Here is a 20114-nt window from a genome sequence, read left to right on the forward strand (position 1 = left end):
AACTCACAATCAATATCTCTATCTTTTTCTACTTTGTAACACTTCTTATATTTCTCCTTACAAAACTTCTTGTAGTCCTACTAGCATAATTTGTTGATTACAGTTGCTCTTCAAATAATTCATATACTTCTTCCAATCTTCTGTAAATCTCTGGTCCCGCAGGTTTCGAATCCTTCCTGTCATTTTGTCCAATTCTGCAAAGTCCATTAATTTTGTCTGCCATTCTTCTTTCATTGGAATTTCTTCTTGTTTACATTTCTGGGCTAACAATACTCTTGCCGCAGTTGTTGCATATAAAAACAATTTAAAATGTTGCCTATTAATGTCCTGACCTATAATACCAAGTAAAAAGTGAATTTTCAATCAGATCTCCATATAGTTCATGAGTAGAATGAGGATCTAATAGTAGGAACTCAGAAAAGTTTATGCAGTTCACTGCCACAAGATGTAGTGTTGAGTTTAAACACTTCTCATGTGGTTCCAGAGGGACCCCAAGTATTCAGTGGATGTGCATACAGGAGAAAGTATCATCCCCCACATGTCTCTATCCTAGTATGCGTATGTGAATGCACACCTACAAATTGCCTATACTCAAATGCACGTAGGCATCTCTCCCTGTTGCTTATGAGGCTCTATACCCTAACTTACCCTTAACTTTCAGCCATTTGTCAACCACGTCACAAAACATCCATAAGCTCTCCCTTTTCCAATCTTGGACCCCTACATAGAATCAAAGAGAATACAATATGGCTAGCACAGCTGTATCTCCTATCCTTTTAAGGCAGGTATGGGGAACTGGATCCAACTGGGGGTAGATTCAGGGGTTACCTGACTTCAGCAGGTCACTTTGACAGGTGAGTGAGGGCAGACACCTGTCAATGATGCCAGGAGATACCACTTCAAAGAAGGAATCGGGAGCACACTTAGGGTCCACTCCCAATTCTTCCTTCCTTTTTTTGCAGCCCTGGCTTTAATGCAAGCTGAACCTGCGAAGGAAGGAAGGAAGGAAGGAAGGAAGGAAGGAAGGAAGGAAGGAAGGAAGGAAGGAAGGAAGGAAGGAAGGATCAGGAACACACCTTTCCAGCTGTAATTTGGTTCTTTTTGAATGTAATGCCTTTTTCTGCGTTGGAGATTCAAGGGATGCAAAACTGCTAGATATGCAGCGGTCTTTTTCAGCTCAGGGAAAGAGCCTTACAGGGACACAGCAGCTAGTTCCAAGCTGCTACTATATTCAGTGCTATTTTTCTGGGGAAAATAAGTGCCGGAACTCACCATAAATGCCTCCTTTGTTCTCTTTAATGGCAATGGTGCCCACCTGAGGGGTGCCAAAACTGAGTTCCTGCTGGAAAAAAGCTCTGACTTATATTGATGTTGGTGAGGCTCTAGCAAACTGTTTGCAGATGGCTGTTTCGAAACTGACTGTGGGATTTATGTTCTGACAGTGTGGTCTTTTATCTGTGTACTATGATGCTTTTATTGCATTTTATTGGGGTAAATTAGATTTTTATTGTAATGCAAGTTTTTGTTTTGAATATGATTTATTACTGGAAGCCATTCCATGGATTGTGTTTTGTCCAGGAACAAGGTGCAACTTGTGTGTGTGCGTGCACGCACGCAGCTATGTATTCTTGCCATAGTGCACCAGGACAACATTGCTTCCAGGCACTCTGGGGGAAAGAAAATGCCAGCACACAAACCACTGAAGGGAGAGAATGCCTCTCTTGTTTCTGCCACCACTGGAAGACTCCATCTTTGTTCTTTGCAACCCCCTTCCCCACTCCACATTTTGTGTGCCCTGCAGTCTGTCTGGAGGGCACTACAAAGATTGTTAAAAATATTATTTTGATGTATATATAGGAATATGTGTCACCTATGGGACGCGGGTGGCGCTGTGGGTTAAACCACAGAGCCTACGACTTGCCGATCAGAGGGTCGGCGGTTCGAATCCCCACAACGGGGTGAGCTCCCATTGCTCGGTCTCTGCTCCTGCCCACCTAGCAGTTCGAAAGCACCTCAAAGTGCAAGTAGATAAATAGGTACCGCTCTGGCGGGAAGGTAAGCGGCGTTTTCGTGCGCTGCTCTGATTTGCCAGAAGCGGCTTAGTCATGCTGGCCACACGACCCGGAAGCTGTACGCCGGCTCCCTCAGCCAATAAAGCTAGATGAGTGCCGCAACCCCAGAGTCAGCCACGACTGGACCTAATGGTCAGGGGTCCTTTACCTTTATGTGTACACACACACACACACACACACACACATTTATATACATTGACAGCAAATTAGTTGCAGGTGTCTAAAGGCTGCTTGTTATATATAGCACTTTTACTAATCTGTTCTAAATTGCATTTTAGAATACTTGCCTTAGAGATGTCCAGCTGGTATTCAAGATCATATCACTGGGAATTCTTCCTCTAGTTCTTTGCTTAGACATCCACATTTATTTCTCATCTATTGTTCCCTTAGTAATATATTCAGCAATAGCCCTTGAGGCAGTTTGCACAATACGGACATAGCCACACTGCACCCACATGGAGGCCTCTACACAAGGTGATAATGCCATTGATTCAAGCAGGGGGCAAGCCAGTCTAGGCATCCTCACAGCTTAAAGCTGGTGGTGTCAAAAGTCCCTTGTTCTCGAGCGCCAGTGTGGTGTAGTGGTTAAGAGCGGTAGACTCGTAATCTGGTGAACCGGGTTTGCGTCTCCGTTTCTCCACATGCAGCTGCTGGGTGACCTTGGGCTAGTCACACTTCTCTGAAGTCTCTTAGCCCCACTCACCTCACCAGACGAAGGGAAAGGAGAATGTTAGCCACTTTGAGACTCCTTCGGGTAGTGATAAAGCGGTATATCAAATCCAAACTCCTCCTCCTCCTCCTCTTCTTCTTCTTCTTCTTCTTCTTCTTCTTCTTCCTCTCCTCCTCCTCCTCCTCACTGATTGTAATATATTTCCACAGAGCGAAATGTTTGAAATTATCTTGTAAAAGTTGCTTCTAAAGTCAATTTAGTCAACTCCTTATGACAGATATATGGTACAGCCTTTAATTTATTTTGGCACATTTTTACACCACTCTTCGGCCAAATATGACATATGGGAAGGAGCTGTGAGGTTAGAACGACAGTAGAGAATTATATAGCACAAGTCAGAAAGGTGTAGGCCTGGACTAAATGGGAATGATGATCCCTCGAAAGAACCTGGCCACAGATGCACTTGGAATAAATGCTGGCATATATATGGACCCTTAGAGATGCATATATATTTTTTATTTCTACCACCTGTAATTGGACGATGTTTCTGTTAACCCCCCAGTTTTTCACCTCTCCTAGGGTAGAAGATGTTGTTGAAACAGAATCTCCTCAGCTGGATGACTTAAAATCCACTATGAATGGGAATGAAGACGATGGAAAGCTTCAGGTTAAAAAACAAGCTTTTGAAGAGAAAATAAACATTGACAGCAGTACTCCTGGTTCTGTACGCCGGTATAGTCTTGGCCAGGTTTCTAAAGAAGAAAGGAAGGACATGAGGTTTAACAGGTATGCTTCAGTGCAGTGTGTCAGCGGTTTTGCATGCCGATTGGTTTTCCCATACATAATTTTTCAGGGGGGGAAACCCCCAAATGTTAAAGTGAACAGGCAAGTTACATAGTACCTGTGGGCATCAGACATTTAATTGTATCCAGACATCTTGTCAATAACTCTAAGAGCTGGATAAGATCTCCGAGTTATTTGTTTAACCTACCTTGTGCTCCAGAGTGCAGGGGGAGGTGCAAAGGAACACTGGATTTGAAAAAGTTCAGGCAAAAATGAAGATCGCTTTCCGTAAGTATAGTTGGCAAAATTCTTTTGGCAATTTGGACACCTTAAAAGCAGGTTTATAAGCACTGTCAACGAGTGAAAAGTATGCAGATATACATAAATATATAGTCAAAGCAGATCCAGAGAAAACGAAAGGTACAAATGCAGCAAACAATTGGTTAGAGTTAATCTGGCATAATGCAAAATTAATAAAGACAAAGCATTAAAAGAGATTGTATCACATATGTAAAGCGTTAGGGATAACAACAGCAAAAGAAACCCACCCCCAAACAAGAAAGTCCTATCTAGGACAGTATTTCTTTGTAAATAATGTTAATCTTCAGCTTTTTAAGATGTTGAATTAAACAATCGAACAAGCCAGGTCTTGCGCTGACTGTTACCTAGACTGGGCACTGATCAAGGGCTCTAGGAGCTCAGAAGGGCCCTTCACCAGCCCAACTAAGCTGTGCCACGCTGCCGCCTCCTCACTGGGCCCCTCGGTCATTTTCATGGTGGGATAACTGTTTCTGAACGAGAGCCAAGCTTGGCTCAAATCTGCAGTGGCTCCCCACCATTTTCATTGACCCAAAATGCAATGCCCCAGCCCGTCAGAGCTATGAAATCTATGGGTTTCATAGATCTTTACACTAGAGCGTTGCATTTCCTGGTAAATTTAAATGGCAGGCAGCAACCATGGGTGGGAGCTGAGCTTAGCTCCTGTTCAGAAGCGGTACTTCTGCCAGGGGCCCAGTTGCTACAGTGGTGGCAGTGGGGGGTAGGGTGGGGGAGAGATTTGGTTGCGTTGGGTGGTGTGTGTGTTTGGGGGGGGGGGGCTCTGAAGTCTGGTGCCCACTCTGGAACAAGCTACCATGTAATCCTCCAGTAGCAAGATTTCTTAAAACAATTTCTGATAAATAATCCTGTTAAGAATTTTCGAGTAGAGATGCCAGCTGTCCCAGTTCTGAAATCCCAAGGCCATTGTGATCTGAGCCAGGTGCCCCTCTAATTTCAGCTCAGATTGGGGTGACTTGGTGGCAGATCTCTGCCAATGCCAACCTTTCCTACTGCTAACTTTTCTTCCACTACCACCCTTTTCCATACAGTCCCAGACCAACCAAAATGCTTTTATGGCAATTGTAATCATATAGAGGGGTGGAGCAGGTCTGTGCCCTCTGGCTACACTTCTGCCATCACATCCCCTACCATCCACACATTAAGGAAACAATGGTAAAGGTGAGCCTGGTGTGTATGTATGTAGCTCTCGATGTGAGATGGAACACTGCACAATCAAGGCTCCTGATCACATGGCGAATGTACAGCAAGACATCCCCCCGATGCACAAATGCTGGGAATCAGAGTCAGCATGGCACATGACGGCCAGGCCAGAACTAGTGGCACAGGCCCATTCTCTCCTCCACCTCATTACAGTAACATAGGGGTGAATACCCCAAAAGGACTCAAGTTGCAAGTGGGTGGGGGCAGAAGTGGCAGATATAAGACTGGCAAAAGCCATCCACTCATTTGATAATAGAAGACTTCACCGAGTAGCTTTTGTCCTTGTTGAAACTTGGATAGTTTTCTGTGTTAATCTCAAAGGCAGAAGAGCGTAAGTTTACGCTGAAATTCCGATAAAGCAGTGCACTTACATCCCAGACCGATTCTTACGAATTTGCTTGGCACACAAGGTGCAGCTGACAACATCAGTTGAAACTTTTTTAAAAGTTTAAGTTTTCAATAGAGGTCACATCTGTTTTCAGCGGGACAAGATGAATCATCTATGAGGTTCGCTCATTTCTCAAGGACTAAACTGTATATTTCCTTAATTATTGGAAAGAAGTTTAACAAACAAAAATACTTGCAGTAGATATGGCCATTTCGAATGGTTATTTCTCCTGTGCAGTGTGATTAATTTTTTCATTTGTTTATGTTGTATATACTCTGAGTCACTGTACTGATATTTGGATTTGAATACGTATTATTACATGAGGTGTTGGCCACATTGAGATGATCAGCAAAGATCAGCAGTGAGCCTCTAGCTTTTATGTTCCCTCCTTACCTCTCTCCTTCCTTCACAATCAAACTTTTTGTTAGCAGCAAATAATAGCTTGCCATTTAACCTGACAACTATAACAGGTTTGAACAAACCAGAATCCCAGACCATCATCCCAGACCGGTTTGAGGAAATCAGCTTCGGTTTATGCAAAGCAACTATAGTAAAGGACCCCTGACCATTAGGTCCAGTCGTGACCAACTCTGGGGTTGCGGCGCTCATCTCGCTTTATTGGTCGAGGGAGCCAGCGTACAGGTCATGTGGCCAGCATGACTAAGCCGCTTCTGGCGAACCAGAGCAGTGCACAGAAACGCCGTTTCCCTTCCTGCTGGAGCGGTACCTATTTATCTACTTGCACTTTGACGTGCTTTTGTTTTTTTTTTAAAAAAATATATTTATTAAGGTTTTTCATATAAAGCATACTTTAAAAAAGCACAAATCATCCTTATCCTTTTAACATCTTTCCACTGTTACATTGGACTCCCCCACACCTCCCGCATACACTTACATCGTTATAAAATAATTTCAAACAAATTATCATTTTGCTCATAGTCTTAATTACACTTTGACGTGCTTTTGAACTGCTAGGTTGGCAGGAGCAGGGACCGAGCAATGGGAGCTCACCCCATTGTGGGGATTCAAACCGCCGACCTGATTGGCAAGTCCTAGGCTCTGTGGTTTAACCCACAGCACCACCCACGTCCCTATAAAGCAACTATAGTTTGGTGCTAATTATGGTTTGGTGCTAATTAAGGTTCTTATACCCCCCCCCATGCACCACAGTCCTTTTTGCCTTTTGCCCAAGCCATTTGTTCCTGCCTTTGTTTACACTGCAGGTCCAAAAGTCTAGCTTTGCATGCTGTCCGTTTGAGGAGTGTTCATTCTGACAATGGACAAGAGATGGAGAATGGAGATGTTACAGCCGGCATCTCTTTCACAGATATCTATCTGAGCCAAGAAGCCGACAAATTGCCTTCCAGTGCAGACACTGAAGAGTCGCAGCTGGAACAGTCTTCACTTTCGCACCCAAGTATCAAATGTACAGAACCAGAGAATCTGCCAGAACCTGTTAAAGAAAACTGCCATGAAGGGAGCCCGAAGACAATACAGAATCCTGCCGAGTATCAAGATAAGCTTTACTTTCACTTAAAGGAAAATCTCTCTAAAGTGAAAGCATATGTCATGGAGATGGGGAAGAAAATTCCTCTCCCAGATGAGTGTGTTATTGAAGGTAAGAGGCCTGACCCTTTGAAACGATGGGAGCATTTTAGAAAATACTTTAGGACCTTCTTTTAAGCTGTCAACCAGCCGCCTCTAAGCATGAGTTCATTTCACTAGCTGAAATGTGTTTCTGCATAACGGTGTTGTTTTAAAAGGTGCTGCCTTGAGATTCCTTCTTGCCTCTATGTTGTTTCCGTGCTTCATTGTGCTTTATCCCATAAAGGACCTGCTAGCATGCTGCCCTTGCATGCTTGCTGTGTGCTTCTGCTAACAAGTCCTATATATGCTCAGAGTTCCTAGGACTCTTGTTCATGGGTTGTATCTAACTAGCTTATGCTCAGAGTAGTAGACCCAATGTAATGAATTAGTTGGTCATGAACGCAATGAACTAAGTTCCAAGTATTACTGCTAGTGTATAAAGCCCTAAAAGGTTTAGGACCAGGTTACCTGAAAGACGACCTTGTCTCTTTTACACTGGCCAGATCATCATGATCACCTGGAGAGATCACCTTCTGAGGCCCTCCTTCATGTGCCTCCTCTTTGAGAGGTCAGGAGGGTGGCAACACGAGAACGGGCCTTCTCTGCAGTGGCTCCCCGCCTGTGGAATGCTCTCCCCAGGGAAGTTCGCCTGGCGCCTTCATTACACACCTTTAGGTGCCAGGCAAAAACGTTCCTTTTTAACCAGGCCTTTGGCTGACCTAGTCAACATTCTATACCTTTTAAAATGTGGCTCTTGGGGGGGGGCGTGTTATTGGATTATTGCTTTTATTTTGATTTTATATATTGTGATTTTTTTTGTGTGAACTGCCCTGAGACCACCGGGTATAGGGCAGTATATAAATTCAATGAACGAACGAATGAATGAATGGGTTCATTTCAATGTGAACCAAAGCTTTTAGCATGGTGACTCCAGTAATTAAACTATGCCATTATTGTAGAACTCACTTTTACTGTTGTAATTTCCTAAAAATTCCTTAAGTAATATTATTGAGGCAAAATTCCCATAGTAAGACACGTTGTTAGATTGATGTGACTAATACTCCATACATGCACAGCCATGCCTTCATGTCCATTGCACGTGGAACACTTAGCTAATATTTCCAAAACTCCATAAACTACTTGTTCTGAAATTTGGCTGCAATCTGAACTTCTTTAATTTCTGCAGTTGGTACATCAAGAGCTAGGCTCTTCTTCATCCCACCCATTTCTTAAGAAACTGTTCACAAGTTCCTGCTACAAATAATACACAGCTGTTTGGTGTTGCATTAGCCGAACTGGAACTTGCTGCAATTTTATTAATATTAAATGTAAGGAGTATGGTGAATATGCAATATGTGTCAAACCACACATGACTAACAGTTTGTTACAACATGACTGTACTGCAATATACAAGGTATAAGTACAAAGAGTTCTCAGAACTGCCACTTCAGTTGTGTCAGTTGTGTTCTATATACCTTTAAAATGAAACATTATTTCTTTGATTAGTGTTCTCGGGAAGCATCTATCATTTTGAAAAGCAAATTAATCCCACTCAAAAATACATATTCAGGGTGCTCTCTAGGTAGGCACAAGTATATTTGTTTACACACATGCACATAAAAACAGGAAGTGACACCATGTTGAGTGGGAGGGGCAAGGGAGCAGGAGGCATAGATCTAAGAAATGTGTTAAATGGATGCACATATCTGAACTTCCAGTAAGACCCTTGGAAATTTGGGGCTGTGCGTGAGAAAGTGAGAGCCATGATGGCTTTAGGATTACATGACAATCCCAGTATTTTCAGGGCATTTGGAGGGTTGGGTATACTTTGGGTAAACACACTTGGGATTTGGGTGAGTGTTGCTTACTGGTGCAGCTTTGAGCAGTTAGTCAACAAATCAGTGAGAATTTGTATAGAAATGCCTTTAAGATTTAATGAAACCTACAGTTGAGAAACCAGTTTACTTCCTTGTTCTATATTTCTTTAGGGAAACTTCACTTAATCTATTTAAGGACCCCTTCAAAGACCTAGGAGATCCCAGAGTGCAGGAAACTTGTTGCACTGGTAGCTTTTCTCATACAATGATTTAGCAATGGTGTGATATAGGCCCTGCTATTGAGTCCTCTCTTGGCAAGAAAGGGAAAGGATTGTGATTCACATAAAGCTTCAGTTTGCCATAGTTAAACGCTTATCCACACTTTTGCCCCACTCAGCCTGGATAACTCAGTTGGTTGGAACATGGTTCTGATAATGCCAAGGTTGCAGGTTCGATCCCCGTATGGGACAGCTGCATATTCCTGCATTGCAGGGGTTGGACTAGATGATCCTCAGGGTCCCTTACAACTCTAAAATTCTATGGTTCTTTCCAGGCACATGTCCATGTCCAAGTGCCCTCTTTTTTGCTCCAGAGCTTCCCCCTCAAAAACCCGCTCTTTAAAGCTGAATTGGAGCAAACAGCTATTCAGGTTTTCTGTGGATTGTTGTTTGCTCCGATTCAGCTTTAAAGAGCAGGTTTTCGTGGGGCAAGCTTCAGAGAAAAACAGTGGGGCCGTCAGACAGAGAGCTTTAAAGTGCAGACTGTGCCTGAAAAGTGTGGCAGAAAGGTAAGTGTGGATAAGCCCTAGCTGTTATGGTTCTTATAACTATGTATCTCACTTTACAGAGGATAACACTCTATTTGAAGGGTTGCCTGCGGACAATCCACAATTTGAAGGACTCCTCTATTTGAAGAGTTGTTCCATCCAGTTCTTAAAGTACAGACCCAGAAGAAGGGATGGAAGCAGGGGACTTGAAGTTGCCCCTCAGCAGTTACCTCCTGAGCAGCAAGCACACAGGTCACTTGGTCAAGTCAACTCACCAGCCCCACTGTGGAGGGATGCACAGCCTTTCTAGTTAATTATACAGCAGTTAATTATTCTAAATTTGAATCAACACATATAAATTAGTGTGTACACGTTTTATGCACTTCTGTACCCTATTTTGCTCTCTTTTCGGTGATACCCTTCTTTTTTAGCAGGCCTAATGAGGCCATCCTCATGATTGGACTTGCAGATCAGAAGGTCGGCGGTTCGAATCCCCACGATGGGGTGAGCTCCCGTTGCTTGGTCCCTGCTTCTGCCAACCTAGCAGTTTGAAAGCACGTCAGAGTGCAAGTAGATAAATAGGTACCACTCCGGCGGGAAGGTAAATGGCGTTTCCGTGCGCTGCTCTGGTTCGCCAGAAGCTGCTTAGTCATGCTGGCCACATGACCCGGAAGCTGTAAAGCGAGATGAGCGCCGCAACCCCAGAGTCGGCCAAGACTGGACCTAATGGTCAGGGGTCCCTTTACCTTTACCTTTATGAGGCCATCCTAAGAGTAACTCTCCCACCTCCTGTTCCCAGCAAGGACTTTGCTTGAGTTGGGTAGCAATTTTGAAGTGAATGGCTATTTAGTTAGTTTAGGAGTGCCCTTTGCTTGGCTAGAAATGTTTTGTTGTGAAAATCAAACCCCATGACAACCTGGCACAGGTTCATATTTATGTCTATGAGGCTGCAATCCTATACATGCTTAGCTAGGAGTAAGTCCCAGGGCACTCAGTAAGCAGAAGTAGTTCTAGGATTGGGCTGCATAACTTGGAGCTCAAGTTTAGTGCTTAGGTATTTCAGAGGGGGAAGAAACAAGATCCAAACCATAAAAAAACTGATCTGTTAAATTTAATAAAGAACCTGCTTTACATCTTGCTTAATTCCACCCAAGATCACTTATTTAATATTTATATATGAAATAGCTTCTAGATCCAATGCACTGACAACCACAATATTTCATCTTTCTTCCTTACTTTCAAAAAATTACCATCTTTTCCACCTGTTTCTCTTTTAATTTAAAAACAAAACAAGGAGGGGTAGTTTTCATCAGCTTATATTTCTCCAGATGTCTTGCGATCTTCCTTCTTATCTGCGTTTCAGGAATTTTGCTTACTACAAAGCTAGGCTTACTGGTTTATAATTTCCTGGAGGACCAGTTCGTTTATTAAATCTAGTTGGACTTTGTTGGCTGGGATTTCCAGCCGGTTCTATTTCTGTATATATCTAGTAGAACAGGATATTTTTCTTTTTCCTGTTTGATCTTACAGAAATTGATTACTTTGACATATTTTGAGATCATTCTTAGGTTGCCTGCACACATGAGATCAATGCAGTCAATATTGTGACCTTACGATCAACAGCATGTAAGACAGGAAACAAGTGGGAAATGTATTGCTAAAATCACAGCTAATTTTAAGCAGTGGCCTTAGATGTTATCTGATTGACATTAGCCTGTTTTTATGGACTTTACACATAAAAGGTTCTGTCCTAAGAGCCTTCTATTGAGCTAGTATGATAGCAAAGATAGCTTCATTCAGACATTTGGTTCTGACCACATGAAGGATCCTGTGATAACATACAGGTCTAGCCTCATCCTCTTGACAACAACACAACTGCCAGCCAGGCCACTGGCTGACACATGAATTGTGTTAGCCTGAATGGGTGCTTCTGTGCATGTAGGGTTTCAAACATGTAAATAAGAGCCCTAGTCAAACAGGGTTCCTGACTGTGTCAGAAACCCTATTCTCATGCAAGACTATTATTGCATTGGCCGGCATATTTGTGACTGTCATGAGAGCTAGCCCCACACATTCCAAAAAGATATTTAATTTGTTTGGTACCCACAGATACTGATTGCCTGAATAGGGCTTTGGGGATTTTCCTTGGAGCTGGTTCCCACTTCCAGCTGACACTTGAACATAAGAATGAAAACTTTTAGAAAGCCCTACAACTGAAGTGACCAGCTGAAATGAAATTCCCATCAGTGTCCATGATAGCTCGCATTCCGTCGCATAAATCATCATATTATATTTCAATGCTGCATAGTTTTCATAAGTAGTTTTGATGAGTTATTGTGCATTTTATGTTAGATTGGGGGAAAGCAAATTGGTACGACAGTTGTAAAGTTTTGTCTTAAGCTCTGCATTGGCTTTCCCCCTTGCTTTTATTATTTTCTGTAGGATATAAACAGCAAATATTTGATGGAGTGTATGACAGAATTCCCCTTGATAACTAGGGCAAGACTGCCCTTGGTCTGAATTTGGTTGGTGTTATGTTTTATGCTGTGCTGTGAGATAATTAGTACCATATGATGGGATAGATGGGAAAGATCACTGCTCCCCTGCAGTGCTTGCTTCTGGAACCTTTTGATAAATTTAAGCATGGCATGAGCCAAAGCATGATTGAGAATACATGGGCTTCTGCTAGCTCAATGCAACCACAAACTTGCAGAGACGCAGAGCAGCATTTCTGAAAATCAGTTGTGTTTTCACTATGCCAAAAATAAAAAATTAGCTGGCCTCTTATTATTTAAATCTGATGTTAAGCTCCAGACCCAAAAGTACTGTTCCCATACTGTGAAAAGTTCACATGCCAACACTCAAACCGGTTCTTCTATGAAGGCTGCCTTTACCAATTGCACTTCAGTACCCATGGCAGCACAGCCAGTATTATAAGAGGGGCACTAATCTGCTGCTCAGAAATAGCATTAAGGACCTTCTCCCATTTTCATGACTAGGAGGGGGGCATTATTTAGCCAGATGTCACAGCTCTGCGTGGCCTTACCTTTTCCAATGGGTACGGATAGCAGCTTCAGTGGATAATTTTTAGAGGGTGAGGAAGTGCAATGTGGTGAAGAGTTAAACCTTCTTCCCCTGTTGCCACAGTCCTGACCGGGGCTCTTCTCAATAGCTGCTTTCTGTAAAAGAAATATAAGTTGATAATTCCTATCATGGAACTCCCACATCACCTAAAATGTTTGCTGTAATTGCTAGGGAAATCTTACTTCAGAGCTAGAAACTCCTTGGGAAGGGAGCAGAGGTTCTGTTTCTGTGAGGTGGTTTGGAATGGATCAGAAGTGGAATGGGTGTGGGTGGGTGGGTGGGTGTGTAGTAAACACTGATGTAAGCAGTTTCCCCATCAGCTGAATCTTTATGCCGCTGCCAAACAGGCACCGTAAGTTGCTTGCTGTTGGCCATTTTGATTAAACTTTAAGCTACTGTGAAACGAACTAAAGGGCTGGTTTCAGCATTACACTTTACACCTATTACTGCCTTTTTCCTGTGATATACTCTGAATCCTGAAGTATATCTGCATATCCTTGTTTGGACTGTTCATATGGACACATAGAGAGAATAAATCCTCATGATCATACATGTCCCAGGTGATTATTTTCATGTTTTATGAATTTATTCCTTTATATGGAAATTTCCGTCTTGCCCTTCAAGAAGCTATGGACATTTTTCTCTGCAAGTTTTGCCTTCTCAGGCAGTTACAATCGGATGGACATTGGCTTCTTGCACTACTGATTACCACCTAGATTAGCATTCTTCTTCTGCTGCTGCTGCTGCTGCTGCTGCTTTCCAGTGCATTTTGGGTTGTTATGCAGTGTTTTAAAGCTGTTCTAAAGACTGGTGTTATGCTCCTGAAAATTGTGGATTTAGAATGAATCAGTTTGCCATGTGCACAGAAACTCTTAAGTACAGTGGTACTTTGGTTCTTGAACTAAATCCATTCCGGGAGTCCGTTCGACTCCTGAAACCATTGGAAAACCAAGGCGCGGCTTCTGATTGGCTGCAGAAGCTTCCTGCACTCAATTGGAAGCCGTGTCAGATGTTCAGCTTCTGGAAAACGTTGGCAAACCGGAACACTTACTTCTGGGTTTGCAGTGTTCTGGAGCCGATTTGTTCAACAACTAAGCTGTTCGAGAACCAAGGTACCACCGTATGCCCAAACATGTGAGTGGGCTTTGACCAGCAAGCAAGGCAGTGAGCTGAAAGCTCTTTTTGTGCCAGGAAAGCCCAAGTGGACCTGGTGTGAAAAGGGCTTTTAAGGGCTGCCCACCTTGCCTGGGACTTGGCTTGCACAATTTCAACCAGCGTATGGTTGAAAATGCACAAGTCAAATAAGGGATTGCAGTAGCTGTATTGCACCTTTATTTCTCCAAGAAGATGAATGCAGATGAAATGAGGGCCCTCTTCCCATCCTAACAGGGACGTATCTAAGCCTTAACAATGGTAGTGGCACTTGTGCTGGTCCCGGGGGGAAGGTTACCGTTGACGTAGTCGAAGTCCGGTTCTGGGTCACTAGCCTGGAAATAGTTCGCAAGGAGCGGGGCAAGGTCCACAGCGAGGAACCGGGCAAGGACAGGAACACTGGAGGAACAGGACTGGATGCTGGCCGAAACAGCTCTTCAATGACGACGTTGCTCCCGCAACCTGGGACTGGGCTGACTGGCCTTTATCTTCTCTGAGGCCAGGGGCGGCCCCGGCCCCCAGGAGCCCCGCCTCTCCTGGCCTTAAGGCGAGCACTCCTCCTGGGAGAAACCAGTTCCCTTCGCCTCTCTGCCCTGAGCCTCTGCAGTTCAGGAGAGGCTGAAGGGTTACTGGGCCCAGGGGGAGACTCACCTGTAGGCACTGAGTCCTCAACCACCTCTGGAGCCAGAATGGATTCACCTGGTGCCTGCTCCAGAGGATCCGGCACAGGTGCAGGCGCCTCAGAATCAAGGCCCTGCCCCAGTTCAGCCGGCCCTGGAGGCGGGGACTCCTGTGCAGGCTGGGATTCCTCCGGTTCACCCTCTGAATCGGATTCCCAGGCCATCACACCCTTCATACTGTTGGACCATTCCCTGGTCTCTGATTGCGAGTCTTCCATCCCAAAGAAGGGCCAAGGCTTAGATCTGATGCCAGAGAAGTGGCTAGCTAAATGCCATCAATGACATAAGGAGCAAGCAGCAGTCTGAGCAAGGGGAAATATCCACACTTCATCCAGGCTGTTACTTTAAATTCATCCATGCAGCCATTTTCCTGTAGCTTTAGAGCTCTGCCTTTTCTCTTTTGTCTTTCATGGAATGCATTTTCTAACCTTCCTTTGTTAACCTGCAAAGGTCAAATGTGTTCACAATAACCGAATAATCGTCTTGCGTACTGCCACAAGGAAAACACAGAAAGAGATACTATGTAAGGTCACCATATGTTGTTGATTTAAAGAAATTCCCCATATTTCACAGCGTGATGGGTCTCTTTTATTGTGCAGAGATTTCCTACTGCTTAGGGTATGGCTTGTGATAAATGCTTATCGCAATGCCTGCGGCTTTTATTATTTATAACGTCCCACCTATTTCCAAAGGTAGTTTCCATACTGTATATCAGTAATCTGTAATAACAGCCAATATCATGTTTACAAGTGTCTGTGTGTCTGCCTCCTCCCCTTGTACTGCTTTGCCAGCATGGGAAGTTTGGAGATCCCCACAATTCCTTTTTCTTCAGCAATTTGGTATCACCGGCGATCTTGCCTACCCCAAACTCTGGATCATTAACAAACAAGTGAAAAAGCACAGGTCCCAAATATGCTAATCTCAGTTCTATTTGCATACAGCTACTGTTCTCTTTCCACTGTTTGTTGATCATTTTGCTGCGACGAGATTAAATTCATACAGCCCAATAAAAAGGTTGTTGTTGTTTAGTCGTTTAGTTGTGTCCTACTTTTCGTGACCCCATGGACCAGAGCACGCCAGGCACTCCTGTCTTCCACTGCCTCCCGCAGTTTGGTCAAATAAAATAAAAAGGTACATAACAGTTAAGGACATTAAAGCTGTATGCATACCATACGAGAGCCAGTGTGGTGTGGTGGTTAAGAGCGGTAGTCTCATAATCTGGGGAACCGGGTTCGCGTCTCCGCTCCTCCACATGCAGCTGCTGGGTGACCTTGGGCCAGTCACACTTCTTTGAAGTCTCTCAGCCCCACTCACCTCACAGAGTGTTTGTTGTGGGGGAGGAAGGGAAAGGAGAATGTTAGCCGCTTTGAGACTCCTGAAGGGGAGTGAAAGGCGGGATATCAAATCCAAACTCTTCTTCTTCTTCTTCTTCTTCTTCTTCTTCTTCTTCTTCTTCTTCTTCTTCTAAGCACACAGCTTCCCCTGAAGAATTCTATGAAATGTCATTTATGCCTGACAGAGCTATAATTCCCAGCACCTTACAGTTCCCACTGTCATGTATATGGCCTTCAATTCTTGCCGACTTCAGAAAGCATATTTTGGTCATTCAGAGCCTTTGGTGAAGAGGCATAGTATAATCACTTGCATTTACAGATGACAGCCATCTTCCTCAATGCCTAATTTAGCTTGGGACATTCATAAAGACAAGTCAGCAGAGATGTTGCTTGAAGAAAGTGAAAGCTGAAGAATATGAATGGATGAAATAGTTCTCATCCTGCCTCATTGTTATGGGCTTCAACACCAGTAAGTCTCAGCCAGCATTGTCAGCAGACCATGATGATGGAAACCCAGCCAGATAATAAATTGATTTTTTTTTTAAAAAAGCTGTTGTTCAACATCTGGAGGACCTCAGTTTCCCCATACATGATGCTTGAATATCACTCCTTACTATATCCCTGAACATGCAAAGCTTAGCACATGAGGGGCAAAGATTCTAGAAAACAAATTAGGTAAGCTAGTTCTAGGTACAGGACTAGATTCAGTATTAAAGGTAAAGGGACCCCTGACCATTAGGTCCAGTCGTGACCGACTCTGGGGTTGCGGCACCCATCTTGCTTTATTGGCCGAGGGAGCCGCCGTACAGCTTCCGGGTCATGTGGCTGGCATGACTAAGCCGCTTCTGGCGAACCAGAGCAGCACACGGAAATGCCGTTTACCTTCCCACCGGAGCGGTACCTATTTATCTACTTGCACTTTGATGTGCTTTCGAACTGTTAGGTTGGCAGGGGCAGGGACCGAGCAACGGGAGCTCACCCCGTTGCGGGGATTCGAACCGCCAACCTTCTGACCGGCAAGTCCTAGGCTCTGTGGTTTAACCCACAGTATTAGACTGTTGTTAAAAGAAGACAAGATTCTGGGATTCACTGGAGCTTTCAAGAATATAAAGAATTAAATGGTCATTTAATCTGCACTGATCCTATCTATCTATCATCTATCATCTATCTATCACCTATCATCTATCTATCATCTATCTATCTATCTATCTATCTATCTATCATCTATCTATCTATCTATCTATCTATCTATCTATCTATCATCTATCATCTATCTATCTAATCTATCTATCTATCTATCATCTACCTATCTATCTAATTTTACTTTATTCCCTTACTTTTTCCAGCCATATATGCAGCTCCATCTTGAATAGATTGTTGACTTTACTGCTTCAAAACAGCATCAAATGAAGTTTAATACAAGCTATGGTTGGCATCTCCTGGATAACTTTTAAGTGGTAGAGGAAAGTCTGGGAAACTATTACATTTTGTGGGCCTTAATCATATACATATTTGGTTATCTTGCGGGTAGCTGTTCCTATGTGAGCAAAGTCACTGATAGAAATAATAGAATCCAGAGTGGAGAAAGCATTACAGAATAATCGAGAACGGCTTTGGACCTTATGGAATGGCAGGGGAACAGGAAGGACAACTTTCCCAAGAGTCTAGAAAATGTTCTACTTCAGACAATATAGAGAATTCCAGGAATTCTGGGGGGGGGGGGGGAGGAAAAAAGGATGAATTTTATCCGTCCTCTCCCATTCAGCAGTGTCCAAAGTTGCTCAGACTTGATACATTTTTGGGGGTCAAACTGGTATATGTGATTTTAAACATCTCATTAGGAAGCTATCATTTTTTAAAAAACAACAACAACAATAATAATAGTAGGTGAGGCGCAATTTTCATCAGGACCACAATATGCAGAAAGGGGAGACTTAACCCTTTCACAACCCACCATGGTCCCAACAAAAATCACTCTCACCAGTCACCATACTGCTATCACAGACCCCGGTGTATGTGTGTGCTCCCATTGGCACCAGTGGGAGCTTTTTCTCTGGGACTAATGCCATTTTTGAGGGATGGTTTTCAGCGGTAAGTAGGCTGCGGCAAAAAGCATTAAACCTCAGCTTCCTGTGTGCTTAGGTCAGGGGTCTGCAACCTTTAAGACAAAAAGAGCCACTTGGACCCGTTTCCAAAGAAAAAAAAACTGGGAGCCACAAAACTCGTCATTATAAAAATAACTTTTTGTCACTTTTTTTTATTATTTCTTTGTTTGACCCCTCAGAATTACTCCTCCTCATAGAAATAAATGTTAAATTAACAAGTTACCTTTTTGTGTGTGTGTGTTCTTCACTCCCCTTCAAAACAGTGACCAGCGTACATGCCCCTTACAATGCAGTGACCAGCGTACATGCCCCTTACAATGTAGCGGGCGGGCGGGAAGGTGACATCGGGACGGTGTGTGACCAACGCACGCACTGCCCCCATGCAACATCACAGCCAGTACAGCGCCCGCCACAGTGGGGAGTGTCGGGGCGCACAATGCGCCTCCTCCCCTCGCTAGTATCTGCCCCGGAGCCACGGCAAAGGTGTGAAAGAGCCACATGCGGCTCCGGAGCCGCGGGTTGCAGACCCCTGGCTTAGGTCATTGTGATCTACCCACTATTTAAAATGCTAATAACAAAAAAAACTGATTGTCTTTCTCCACATATTTCATGCTAAACACATTGTGGCTCAGTTTTTCTAGCACACTATCTTCTACTATTTATTGGTGGGGTGGTCTGCTCCAGAGTCAGGAATGGGGAACGGACAGACAGGACTGAACAAAGGGATAGCTCTACCCAATCTACTGTAATTTAACATGGTGTCTGAACACAGCCACACAGACCCATGTGGGTCTCCCTTTGATACTGTGGTGAGGATGAGTTCGTCCTTGCATTTTTTATTTTTATTTTGGAAGAAAATTACTTCTGAATATAGTAGATGTGAGTTAAAAGATAGCTATAAGAGACTGCCAAATGTATGTTTCATTTGTGTGTTTGTTTTTTGAATGAAATGAAATTTGCAGATACTGGCTTGTGGTTTCTGATTTGTTTCATGTGAATGAACGTTGTGTTTGGGCTAGTGCCACGAAATAGATGCCACATAAATACGTTTCTTCTGTGTCTCACTGTGGTTCTGTTCAAGGACAAAATGGAAGATTCTTCTTCAATTAACAATTACTAAAAATAAAAAAAAGACCACGATGACAGCTGCATGTTTTAAAGTAAAGCTACAAATTATGTTTAAACTGGAGGATGTGTTTTAGGCCTCAAAGAGCCTATTAGTTAACATAAATTAAGAAGCTTTTTAATCATGGAACCCACTGATTAAACAATACCCAACAGTGAACAATGGTTAACCAAGTATACTTTAGTAAGCAAGATTGTGAATGCAAACTGAATACAGATTTATTTATTTATTTATTTATTTATTTATTTATTTATGAAAGCATCAGGTGGTAAAGAGTCACACTTGTCGAAGAAGCGAGTGTGTCGTGTACAACTCATTTGAATGTTAAGGGGTCTAGGCATATAAATATAAGGCATGAGATAAACAAAAAACCAGATCTATACTGTAATTTACAGTATAGACAGTACAGTCTATTTGCAGTATAGTAAAAAGGTAAAGGTACCCCTGCCCATACGGGCCAGTCTTGACAGACTCTAGGGTTGTGCGCCCATCTCACTCTATAGGCCGGGGGCCAGCGCTGTCCGCAGACACTTCCGGGTCACGTGGCCGGCGTGACAAAGCTGCATCTGGCGAGCCAGAGCCGCACACGGAACGCCGTTTACCTTCCCGCCAGTAAGCGGTCCCTATTTATCTACTTGCACCCGGGGGTGCTTTCGAACTGCTAGGTTGGCAGGCGCTGGGACCGAGCAACGGGAGCGCACCCCGCCGCGGGGATTCGAACCGCCGACCTTTCGATCGGCAAGTCCTAGGCGCTGAGGCTTTAACCCACAGCGCCACCCGCGTCCCCCCTGCAGTATAGTACTGTACAGTAATTTACAGTATAGTATAGTATAGTATAGTATAGTATAGTATAGTATAGTATAGTATAGTACAGTAGTACCTCGGGTTACACATGCTTCAGGTTACATATTCTTCAGGTGACAGACTCCTCTAACCCAGAAAGAGTACCTCGGGTTAAGAACTTTGCTTCAGGATGAGAACAGAAATCGCGTGGCGGTGGCGCAGGAGCAG

General features: G+C 43.6%; 1 protein-coding gene across 5 annotated transcripts in view; it reads left to right on the top strand.

Annotated features, from left to right (window-relative positions):
• Nucleotides 1-20114, top strand: part of VEPH1 (ventricular zone expressed PH domain containing 1) — a 128616-nt gene that overhangs the window by 68975 nt on the left and 39527 nt on the right. For 4 of the 5 annotated variants that reach the window (XM_077929841.1, XM_028731387.2, XM_028731386.2 and 1 more), the window contains exons 8-9: nucleotides 3322-3528; nucleotides 6676-7070. In XM_077929841.1, coding sequence (XP_077785967.1) covers nucleotides 3322-3528; nucleotides 6676-7070 — 602 coding nt within the window. Of the gene's footprint in view, nucleotides 1-3321; nucleotides 3529-6675; nucleotides 7071-20114 lie in introns of those variants that run through there. The other variant, XM_028731388.2, reaches the window with a different exon arrangement.

This window comes from Podarcis muralis, chromosome 6, assembly GCF_964188315.1.
Source record: "Podarcis muralis chromosome 6, rPodMur119.hap1.1, whole genome shotgun sequence".
Taxonomy (NCBI): domain Eukaryota; kingdom Metazoa; phylum Chordata; class Lepidosauria; order Squamata; family Lacertidae; genus Podarcis; species Podarcis muralis.